Source organism: Geotrypetes seraphini, chromosome 5 (genome assembly GCF_902459505.1).
Source record: "Geotrypetes seraphini chromosome 5, aGeoSer1.1, whole genome shotgun sequence".
Classification (NCBI taxonomy): domain Eukaryota; kingdom Metazoa; phylum Chordata; class Amphibia; order Gymnophiona; family Dermophiidae; genus Geotrypetes; species Geotrypetes seraphini.
Window position 1 is genome coordinate 113,996,696 of NC_047088.1, and position 12,149 is coordinate 114,008,844.

At 42.4% G+C, this 12,149-nt stretch overlaps 1 protein-coding gene across 1 annotated transcript in view; it reads left to right on the top strand.

Moving 5' to 3' along the window:
* The window catches only part of COL6A1 (collagen type VI alpha 1 chain), a 218,504-nt gene that overhangs the window by 85,755 nt on the left and 120,600 nt on the right, over positions 1–12,149 (top strand). The window contains exons 17-18 of the mRNA XM_033945115.1: positions 4,295–4,348; positions 4,451–4,486. Of these exons, the coding sequence (XP_033801006.1) occupies positions 4,295–4,348; positions 4,451–4,486 (90 nt within the window). The remainder of the gene's footprint in view (positions 1–4,294; positions 4,349–4,450; positions 4,487–12,149) is intronic.

A 12,149-nucleotide genomic window follows, 5' to 3' on the forward strand; every position in this document is an offset into this window, starting at 1 on the left:
GTTGTTGGTGATTTTCCATGGCCTCCCTGTATGCCTGTTCGTTGAACTTCTCTAACTCCCTAACTTCTTCCTCAAGGGTTTCCTCTGTCATGAACTTTTCTGCCTCTCTGTCCTCCTATTCCACTGCTCGAAGTGCTTCTAGTTCTAGTATTCTGCCCTCCAGGAGTCTGACTTGCTTCTTCAGGCCCTCCAGTTACTCGCATCGAGTGCATACATAAGACTGCCTCCCAGAGGGGAGGTAGTCATACATATGGCAAATGGTGCAAAAAACTGGGTAGCTCAACATTCTGCTTCTATCTGCTGAATCCATTGCTGTCCGCTTCCGGTCTGTTGTCTGAAGTGGCTTCTCCTTGTGTAGGAATTTGTGTAGCATCCTCAGTGTTACTGTGAAGTCCTTTTCTTGATTTTAAACCTGCTACCCCTGTATCTGCTGTGATTTCCCTCTACTACTACTGTGTTTGTTTATCTACTGCTTGTCTATCCTGTTGCCCTTGTGGTACTTGCCTGTGTAGGTGTCCTTCCTTAGTGTTTCTTCTTTGCTTGTCCCTTCTTAAGGCCCTTCTCAAAGACGCTCTCGCTAAGGCGAGCGCCTTTAATGCTTGCCTTCGACTCCCTTTTAAGGAGGAGCTCCGGTGGATGACGTCGGGAGTGGGCGGAGCTACCTCTCGCCGATGCCCCTTGCTCTCTCCTGCTTTCTCTTGCTCCTTCTTCCCCTCTCATGTTCTCTTTTCTGCTTTTCTCTCCTTCTTTCCTGCCCAAGCCTGTTTAACTGAGCTCCATTGGCCCCTCCCCTTTTAAGGAGGAGCTCCGGTGGATGATGGGGTGGGCGGAGCTATCTATCACCAATGCCCCTTGCTCTCTCCTGCCTTCTCTTGCTCCTTCTTCCCCTCTCCTGTTCTCTTCTCTGCTTTTCTCTCCTTTTGTTTTCCTGCCTGCCTGCAGTGTTGCCCAAAACTTTATTTGGGCAGTGGCATAGTAAGTGCGTGTGTGTATATGTGTGGGGGGGAGGGGGGTGGTATGCCCCAGGTGCCATCTTGAAAATTTAAGATTGGATAGAATTTAATTTAGATAGAAGATTGGATAGAATTTAATCAAAAGACTTTAGATGCAATGGCACCTCTAAAGCCTCGCCTAAAAAAACATAAACCAGTAAATATATGGTTTGATGAAGAACTATTATTACTTAAAAGAAAATTAAGGAAATTAGAGAAAATCTGGTTAACAAGACAGGACGAGGACAAGGAGAGTTGGAAAAACAAATTGAAGCAATATAAAACACTAATTAATTACAGCTAAATGAACTAATTATTATTCAAACAAAATCGGACTAGCAAATAGTAGCAAATAGTAGCAAATTATTCAAACTGATAAATAATTTATTTGAAATAGAATCAAAAAAATGTCCTAAAAAGGAATGTCCTCCTTCTGTTAATCATCTTGCAGGATTTTTTAATAAAAAAATCAACAACCTCAGACTAACTTTATTGTCATCAAATGATCCTCAGTATTTATTAAATGAACATGAAACTGAAGGTTTAAGAGCAGACATGATTTGGTCACATTTTGAACCTCTTGATTGGAATTCTTTTTGCACATTGCTAACTAAATATGCAAAAAAGAATTGTTGGTTGGACAACTGTCCTTTAAATATTCTTAAAGCTGCCCCACTCACTTTCAAAGTCGACCTGTTTAATTGGACAACAAGTTTACTAAATAAAGGCCAATTTCCAAAAGACTTAGGTTATATTCTAATTACCTCTATATTGAAAAACAACAAGGAATCTATTGCATTAAATTCCAATTACTGGCCGGTAGCCAGTATTCTGCTACTCACAAAAGTTATGGAAGGAACGGTTAACTCTGCTTTGGTGAAACATTTAGAAAAATATGATATTCTTCATGACTGCCAATCAGGGTTCAGATCAGGGTATAGTACAGAGACGGTATTAGCTTCCTTGATAAATTATCTCCACTACTTATTTACCGAAGGTTCAAGTGCTCTGATTATCCAATTGGATGTAAGCAGCGCTTTTGATCTAGTTGATCACAAAATATTACTGGACAGTTTGGGCTCAATAGGTATCTCAGGAAAAGTTTGGAATTGGTTTGAGGGCTTTTTGAAAACAAGATGCTATCAAGTGTTCAGTGAAGAAAGTTACTCTTTTACTTGGAGTAATTCTTGTGGAGTACTCCAGGGTTCTCCGCTATCACCTACTCTATTTAATATCTATTTAGCCCCATTAGGTAGATTGCTGCATAGTTTGGGGGTTAAGTTCTTCATCTATGCTGATGATAGTACCATAACAATCCCACTTATGGCCTTTACAGGGGAGGTACTAAACCAAATTTCTCAATTACTAATTCACATTGAGCAATGGACAAAGAAGGCAAAACTAAAATTGAATCCAGAAAAATCAAAATTTTTTCTGGCTAGCCCCTCAGATAACATAAAGGAAAAAGATTTACATTTGAATGGCCAAACATATTCAATCTCTGCTTCTATCAAAATTCTGGGTGTCATATTGGACCGCCAATTAACTTTGGAGGATCACACGGATCTACTAGTAAAAAAATGTTACACAACTTTGTGGAAACTCCGGACGATTAAAAAATTTTTTGATAGGGCATCATTCAGACTACTGGTACAATCATCCATTTGGTCTTTATTGGATTATTATAATATAATATAATAATATACCTGTGATCTTACAAAAAGCTTTAAAAGAGATTGAGTCTTATACAGAATACGGAAATCCGACTAATCTTTGGATTGAAAAAATGTGACCATATTTCCCCATTTTATAGACAGTTACACTGGTTATCTTTTGAAGCCAGAGTATTGTTTACGTTTGGTTGCACCTGTTTTAAAGTACTCTTTGGTATGGCTCCTAACTACTTGTCTTTATGCTTTGAGCGATACAGTCCCAATAGCAATACTCGAGGGCAACGTTTGTTTACCTTTCCAACTATTAAGCCCTGTCGATACATGAGATTTTTAGATAAATTGCTCAGTTTTCAGGCAGGTAAAATGGATCAATGGCTAAGAACCATTATTTCTCAAGCTCACTCTTATATGTCCTTCAGGAAATTACTAAAAATTGATTTATTTAAAAAAATATGTAAGTTGATGTCCCAGATTATTTACTGGTAAATTAGATATTGACCTCACAGCTAGTATATTTCAGCTGAATTTTATTGTTTTACAGCATAATGTATTCTAAGACCAACTTTTTAGAATATCATATACTGATCATATAGCTATCACTTTTTGACTGAATTTTATGGAATCAAAACATATTGCATTCAATTATCTACTCATTTATTGTACAATTTTAACTTAATTTTTTACTCATTTATTGTATAATTTTAGTTTAACTTTTTAGAACATTGTTTTTTTAATCATTGACTGTATAGTATTGTATGTGAACCGCCTAGAACTATGTGGTTGGGCGGTATATAAAAATGAAATTATTATTATTATTATCCTTCTCTCCGAAATCCCGCTCCTTCCCTGCCCTCCCCCACTGCCATGCATGCACACCGCTTCCCTTCCCCTGTGTCTCTGTAACGTTTCTGGCGCAAGCAGCAACCCCCAACCTGCTGTCATGGGGAATTCTATAAACGGCACCCTATTTAGGCACTGCTGGATGCCCTAATTTTGGCCACTTAATGACGCCTGTACCAAACTTTTAAATGGTTTAATTGGTATGATAATTGACCATGCCGGTTTTCATCCAGTCACAAAAAAAAACACCTAATTTAAAAGTTCGGTGCTGAACTCTTAGGATGCCTAGCGACGCCTAAGTAGAGGCACCGTCCAATGCCTAGGAATGCCTAACAATGCCTATGTAAAAAGTAGGCATGGCTTTGGGTGGAGGATTGGCATGGTTGAGTTAGGTGTCATTAGGTGTCCGACATAGGTGCCGCTAAATTAGGTGAGTGAAAAGCTGGCCTAATGGAGCAGCGCCTATGTCTAGAATGCCTAGCAACGCTTAAGTCTGCTTAGGCGCTGCTAAGCATGATTCTATAAATGGCACCATTTTTTTGATTGGCAACCGTGCCAAGCGACGCCTACATTGTAGGTGCAATTTGACGCCGTTTATAGAATCTAGCCCTAAATACCTTCACTTTATAACACGGGTCCCTTTTATGAACTTCATAGCAGAATAATTTTTGCTTGCAGTCTTGTGTCTTCTCATGTCTTTCTGTATTATGTCACTCCATTATCTGCTAGCTGTGTCAGCTTTACTTTTCTCCCCTTTAAAGCATAACTTTCTCACTTTATACTTGGCAGGGTGAGTCAGGGGCCCGAGGAGAGCCTGGAGAGAAAGGAGAATCTGGAAATGAGGTTGGTAATATGTCACATTTATTAAGAATTTGGGAGAGGGTGATATTAAATGCAGAGTTACTTTATGGCTTTCTAAATCCTGTTTCTTTTTCTTTCTCTTAGGGAGATGCTGGGCCTGATGGATCCCCAGGAGAAAGGGTAAGAGGCTGCATGGTCATGGAACTAATTTCCGGCTCAGCTGCATTTTCTAGTATAATTCTTGAGGTTTATGACTCATCTTTTACATCTGGTTTATGAGTCAGATATTTCTGCTGGATTTCTTATTATATCAATTGTTAGTATTGTGAGAAACATCATATTATAGTTTGCTACAATTTATGTAAATGAACTGCAAGCAGAACAGACTAAAATAAGATAATCATATCTCTTCCATTCACATCATTTACTCTGTTTCTAAGAAGGTGTGTGTAAAGAGTCCATATTGATGAGATCCTTCCATATACAGAGTGAAAACAAGCCCTACAGCTGATTTACGATATTCCAGTTATGTCATCTCTGTCAATATTTTCAAAAAAGATGGAAATACTGAGGCCAATTTATAAAGCCATTTTCTTCAGTTCCATAGAAATGAGGTGTTTAAAAATTGTCCTCCCCTCTTCCAAGATAAAAGTATATATGTTGTAAATAGCATGTTTATTTTTACCTGTAATTAAAAAAAAAAACAAAACCCCAAAACGTTGTAGGGTTAGGTTGGGCAGCATGCATACTTTCCCACTAGTACTTTTGCACAATAAAAGAAGGTGGGTCTGTTGCATACAAATCTATTTCATACAGTTGCATGCATAATTATAGAATAGCACCAGTTATGCACACTAACATGTAGCTCAAGTTTTAGCGCCGGCAGCGGTGGTAACTGCTCTGACACTCAGTTACCGCCACTGCCAGCACTAAAACCTGTGCTACGCATTAGTAAAAGAGGATTAATTACTTAAGTGGTCTTTAATTGGTGCTATTAACAGTGGCGTACCTAGGGTATGTGGCACCCGGGGCCCATCATTTTTTGACACACCCCCCCCCATGTAAAATTTTTTTTTTTTTTTTTTTTTTGCAATAACCATGAAATGGAATAAATGGTCAGAATAGAAACAGGCAGTGAAAATTTTCTTTTATTGAACCTCATTTATGTAACCATTATTCCAAACATAACATAACATAAATTATGTCTGAATTGTCATGACATCAGAAGTACATATGGAGTAGTTGCAGGTGATGCTTGGGACAGTTCTGATTATGTTAGTTTGGTTTTATGTGTTTTTTGAATAGAAGGGTTTTTATTTCTTTTTTTAAGGTTTTGTAGTTTGTGGTCGAGGTCAATAGGTTATAGAGTTGGGGGTCAAGTGTTGCAGCTCGAATGGCTAGGAGGTTGTCGAACAGTTTTTTTCTTTTGACATTTTTGGTTGGAGGGTGTGTGAATGGTGCGTGAGTTCTCCTATGTCTGTTTGAAGTGGATTGAATTATTTAGCTGAAGAAATTAGTTACCCCCCCATTCCACACACATTAATTCTCTTCCATTTTTGTTCCCATTATAAAAAAACACTGATAAGTTCCCAGGAAAAAAATACATTAAAATAAGAAGTGAAAACAAAGGCCCCTACAGATGAGAACATAACATAAGAATAGCCTAACTGGGTCACACCAATGGTCCATCATGCCCAGTAGCCCATTCTCATGGTAGCCAATAGTGCTGCCCGATTCAGAGAAAAATATTTCATTCGATTCGATTCACCCTGTTGAATCGATTTTTCGATTAGATTCACTGTTAATGACACCGCTTTTTAAGTTTAAAACAAAGTATAACAATAAATTTCACAACAACAATAAATTTCACAAAGTACTTAAAAAAAAAAAATCACATTTTTTCCATTAAAGCAGTTCTGGAGACATTTGCTTGAACAGTCTTTTTTCCCAGTCCATAAGCAAGCAATATGAAAAAGATTTCCTTAATTATCTACTCAAACATTTTTGCTATTTACTTTCATTGTACCTAGACTATTATTCAGTAGAAAAAATTTAGTTTATTCAATCAAGCAGAACATTCACTCATAGAAGTTCAATGTCCACACAGGATTTGATTGAACAAACCAAATTTTTTCTACTGAATAATAGTTTAGGTATACTGAATAGCAAAAATGTTAAAGCCACACAGAAAAGCAGTAAAAGTCAATAGGTTCTCCAAGTGGGAACAACCTGATGTCTCAGCACTTGAGGAAAAGACCACGTAATAATGTTTATAAGATAAATCATATAAATGATTATACTGAAGCAGGGTGTCCTCAGCGTGAGAGGTAAGCGAGAGGAGAGAATTCTCCAGTGCTTTACACAATAAGGCTCCTCTGCCTGCAGTGCACACCATCATAGGACACCTCAGGTGTGCTCAAATTAATCAATGTGATAAATTAAACAGTGATAAACAATTGGTCAATCACAAGAGTGCAAGATCAAACAGGTTGTTCCCACTCAGAGAACCTATTGACTTTACTGCTTTTCTGTGTGAGTAGATAATTAAGCAAATTTCTGATAGCTTACAGAACTGATTCTCACCTTCCATCCCCAGCCCCCAAGACTTACCAGACCCCCCCTGCCGATGCATTTACTTACTGCCTGAACTGGATATTAAATCGTGGGGAAGAGAAGAGAAATGCGGGGAAAGAGCCAGCCAAAACTAGTATTTGTTGCTGCTGAGTGCACCAATCCAGGGCAAGCAGACGCTTCCCCCATGTCTTAATAACAGACAATGGACTTTTCCTCCAGGAATTTGTCCAAACCTTTCTTAAAACCAGCTACGCTATCTACTTTTAACATAACTTCTGGCCACTTCATTTTTAAGCTTAGATCTTTCCTTCCAAACAGAGACCTTGCTAGATGTCAAATACAGCACAAGGTAACTTCACATGGACTTAACTGTGCAGGAAATGAATCTCCTCATACACCCACCATATAGTGCAAAAATGTGCAAAGGTCTGTTTTTTTCTTTCGATCACTACATAGCCTAATGCCACACAAGCAGCGCTGTTACAAACATATTCTGAAGGTCAATGCTAAGGTTGACAAAGTTTCCTTCCTTGGACCAGAAGGAGATACTGACAAACCACTGGAAGAGATTCTAAAACAACTACCCAGAAATAACACCCAAAGACCCACTCAGTGTGTGAACCAGTTGAGTGGAGTGGACTAACTGGGGGTGGAAATGGGCCCAGAGTTTGCTCAGCAGAATTTCCCAGACTACCTCTTCCTCTCAACACACTGACATGCTACCACCACCACCAACACTAGGAACACCTCACCGAGTATGCCAGCAATGCTTATAAACTTTATAAAACACATTATTATATTTTCTTATAAAGCATATATTTTAACTGAACTCAGCCTTGCCATTCACAAAAATAGAAAAGTTCCCATTTCAAGCTGTCTCATGTACACTTTTCAAATCTAACATATTGTAATCATAAAACAGAAAATAAAATTATTTTTTCTACCTTTTGTTCTCTGATCAATATTCAAATCTTGTTGGTCCCAGGCTCTTGTTGTCTTGCTTGCCAGGGTCTCCTTTCTCCGTGCTAACCATCCGTCTGCCATCTCTGTTCTCCCCTTCCGTTTCCCTTCCCTCTCCCGGAGATCTGGCATCTTTCCTTTTTTTTGTCTCCATCCACAGATTCACCTTTTCTCAACTCCCCACCACCCCAGGATCCACCATCTCTCCCTTTCTGTTCCCAACTATCCTCCTATCCAGTATCTCTATCCCCCCTCCACACCATCCCCTGTTTCCAAGTTCTCTCCCTTTCTGTTCCTTCCCTCCCTAAATCCCATTATGCACCATCTCTCTCCCACTCCTCTGTTTTTAGACCCATTATTTCTAACCCCCAAAGTCTGGCATATGCACGTATCTTTGAACCCCCCCTTCCCTCTCTCCCTCTGTGTACTTTTTACACCAGGACCCCCCTCCCCCGAAGGTCTGTCCCCCCTCCGAAGGGCTACACCCCACCCCTGAAGACCTGCACCCCCCCGAAGGACTTTACCTCCCACCCGAAGGTCTGTCCCCCTCTGAAGGCCTAAACCCCACCCCTGAAGGCCTGCACCCTCCCCGAAGGATTGTACCCCCCACCCGAAGGTCTGTCCCCCCCTGAAGGCCTGCACCCACCCCGAAGGCCTGCACCCACCCCGAATGCCTGCACCCACCCCGAAGGCCTGCACCCACCCCGAAGGCCTGCACCCCCCGAAGGCCTGTCCCCCCCCCTTGAAGGCCTGACCCCCCCTTGAAGGCCTGCCTGCTTGTCCCCCCTTGAAGGCCTATCCCCCCCTTAAAGGTCTGCCTGTCCCACCCCCCTTGTAGGCCTGTCCCCCCTTAAAGGTCTGCCTGTCCCACCCCCTTGTAGGCCTGTCCCCCCCTTAAAGGCCTGAACCCCCCTTGAAGGCACTGCCTGCTTGTCCCCCCTTGAAGGCCTGTCCCCCCCCTTGAAGGTTGGCACCCCCCCCAAAAGGCCTGCACCCCCTTGAAGGCCTGTCCCACCCCCTTGTAGGCCTGCCCCCCCCTTGAAGGCCTGCCTGCTTGTCCCCCCTTGAAGGCCTGTCCCCCCCCCTTGAAGGCCTGCACCCCCCCTTGAAGGTTGGCACCCCCCCCAAAGGCCTGCACCCCCTTGAAGGCCTGTCCCACCCCTTTGTAGGCCTGTCCCCCCCTTGAAGGCCTGCCTGCCTGCCCCCCCCCTTGAAGGCCTGTCCCCTCCCTTGAAGGCCTGCACCCCCTTGAAGGTCTGCACCCCCCCGAAGGCCTGCACCCCCCCGAAGGCCTGTCCCCCCACTTGAAGGCCTGCCTGCCTGTCCCCCCCCTTGAAGGCCTGCACCCCCTTGAAGGTCGGCACCCCCCCTGAAGGCATGCACCTCCCCTGAAGGCCTGTCCCCCCTTGAAGGCCTGTCCCCCCCCCTTGTAGGCCTGCACCCCCTTGTGGGCCTGTCCCCCCCCTTGTAGGCCTGTCCCCCCCTTGAAGGCCTGCCTGCCTGTCCCCCCCTTGAAGGCCTGCACCCCCTTGAAGGTCTGCCCCCCCCCCCCCCGAAGACCTGCACCCCCCCTTGAAGGCCTGCCTGCCTGCCTGTCACCCCCCTCCCCCTTGAAAGTCTGCCTGCCCGCCCGCCCCCGCCCCACCCTGAAGGCCTGATGTCCCCGACCCACCCCGAAGGACCATTCGCCCCCCTGGCCTCCCCCGCACTACCTATGAAGCAGCCGCAGCAGGATCGCGACGTCAGCTATCTTTGCGCTGCTTAGGAGCTGCTTCCTGCGCCGCGGTCCCGCCCCCTCCTCTGACGTCAGAGGAGGGACGGGACCGCGGCGCAGGAAGCAGCGCCCAAGCAGCTGAGGGATTGCTGACGTCGCGATCCTGCTGCGGGCTGCTTCATAGGTGTGCTGGAAGGTCAGTGGGGCGAGCGGTCCTTCGGGGGTGGGGGGGGACTGAGGGGCAAGGCCGGGAACACCCCCTCAGGGCTGGTACCCGGGGCGGCCCGCCCCCCCCGCCCCCCCCCTAGGTACGCCACTGGCTATTAATAATTAGCCTTAACTAGCACTAATTGACAGCAATTTGCAGTTACACGCATAAGTAAGTTATGACAGTGTTCTATAAAGTATGGACATAAATTGTCTACAGTGTAACGGCAAAGGAGGTGTTCCTATGGAAGGGGCATGGGAGTTTTGACTATTTTGTGCAAACTTTTATAGAATAATATCAGTTATGTGTGCAAAGTGCCATATTTAGACGCATGCATTTATACCTGGCATAAGTGGTGTATAGGTATGGTTCTGCCCATTTACGCTAATATTCAATAACTGATTTGGCATACAATTTTCCCCATTATAGAGCTCAGCACTCAGTTTTTTTGCTGGCTTTTAGTGACCTGAAAATCTGCCAGTAGATTTTCTGCTAGAAACAAATCTGGTGAGGCTCAAATCCGGCTTGAAAACCCAGTTATTCCACTGCTTATGATTTATAATTATGCTGTTGCTCCCAACAGTGGCTAGCCTAACAAGCTTCTTTGTTCTATGTGCTTCTCCTATCCTTTGTTAATATGTTATTCAATATTATTTTCCCCTCCCTTATACTGAAGATTGTAATAACTCATGCTTCGCTCTTAAATATTTGAATTGTAAACTACTACCACTACTTTTAATTAAATCTATAGCGCTACCAGCTACTGCACAGAAGAAATAATTGATGGGTGGTAAATCACGTATCAATAAACTTGGACCTTGTTAACTTGTGTCTCAAGGACTGAACTGAGAACATTCACTTTAAATCGATAAATTATCTATTTAAAATCATATGGATATCATCCATTGAAAATTCAATCTAATGTCAAAATCCTGTTATGATGACTGGCATTGAATATCCAGTCTATTTTTGGCCAGCTGAAATTTAACTGGCTAAGACAATTTTAAGTGTTCACTAGTGAAGTTATAGCGGCCAGAGATAGATCAGGCATTTATACAGCCCAATTTCATTGCTACACTTGGCCAGTTAATGCTTACAATCGATAGCTGTTGCACAATATAGCCAGCTAAGCTTTAGCCATTAAGCGCTTATATTCAGCAGAGGTAGCTGGCTATCTCCTGCAGAATATTAGTGCTTAGCCGGCCAAGTGCTGTTTAAAAGCTATTCCTTGCTAGTTAAATAGCGCCGAATATTGGGCGGAAAGTATAAAACTGGGACTTATCCAGCTTGTTTATCTTTATTTAATAAAAGTTCATAGCAGGATTTAAGAAAGTACTTTCATTGCTTCTTCCAAAGAGCAGCATTTTATTTTAAAAATGAAAATCCCTACTCTTCTACTGGCAGAACCAATCTGGCTTCTTCAGTGTTCAAAAATAAATTAGTTGCATTGTTCTTTCTATGCCCCATATTAAAAAAAATGGTAGTGGTGTCTGAAGGCTGATTACACATTTGATTGCATCTCTAGGTTCTCCCAAATAGCATAACATGTACCCTATAAGGATTTTAGGTTCATCTGACAGTTTTTCAAGTTTTCAAGTTTAAGTTTTATTGATTTTGATATACCAACCATCAAATTAATATCTGGCCGGTTAACAAACGGATTAAAAATATAGGGAAAACTGAGAAAAATAAAAATTGGTAGATTAATAATAATGTGTGAACATAAAAAAGACATTTACCAGACATACTGGAAAGTGAGGGTGGAATTAAAGGGATGGGTAAAGTTACATATTTGTAGAAGAATAAGGAGATAGTAGGGTTTGGATAATACATAAAGGGAGGGGTTGCTTAGTCAAAGCTGTAGGGGCTAACTCAGGCTTCCTAGTTCCAGAAGATCATCTTCTTATGTCTATTTTTAAAATATTTGGAGTCTGTGGCAGCTCTGGATAACCAGTCAGCAGCAAGCTGCTCAGTACGAACTTTGTTTTCCTCTCTTTAGGACCCTTTGATATCACTTCTTTCTTTATCTCACATAAGTCCAGATACAACCTTATGCTCAATCACAGGGAATTGCTGCAGACCTACTCTTGAAGAATACTATTTTATAACCATAGGGTTATAGGTATGTAGTATTACAAATGTAATTGATACTTCTGGAAATGTGCCCGCAGAGTTCTCTAAGGTCAACATGGCAACTAGAAAACTTGAGCAATTTTTAAACTTTGCAGTCAGGGTCAGATTCTATAATAGGTGCCATTCAACACAGTTGTCAATCAGCTGCTAGGCACTGTTTATAGAATCATGCCTAATGACTCCTAAGCGGACTTAGGCGTCGCTAGGCATCCCAGACATAGGCGCTGCTCCGTTAGGCGCTGCCAAATTAGGCG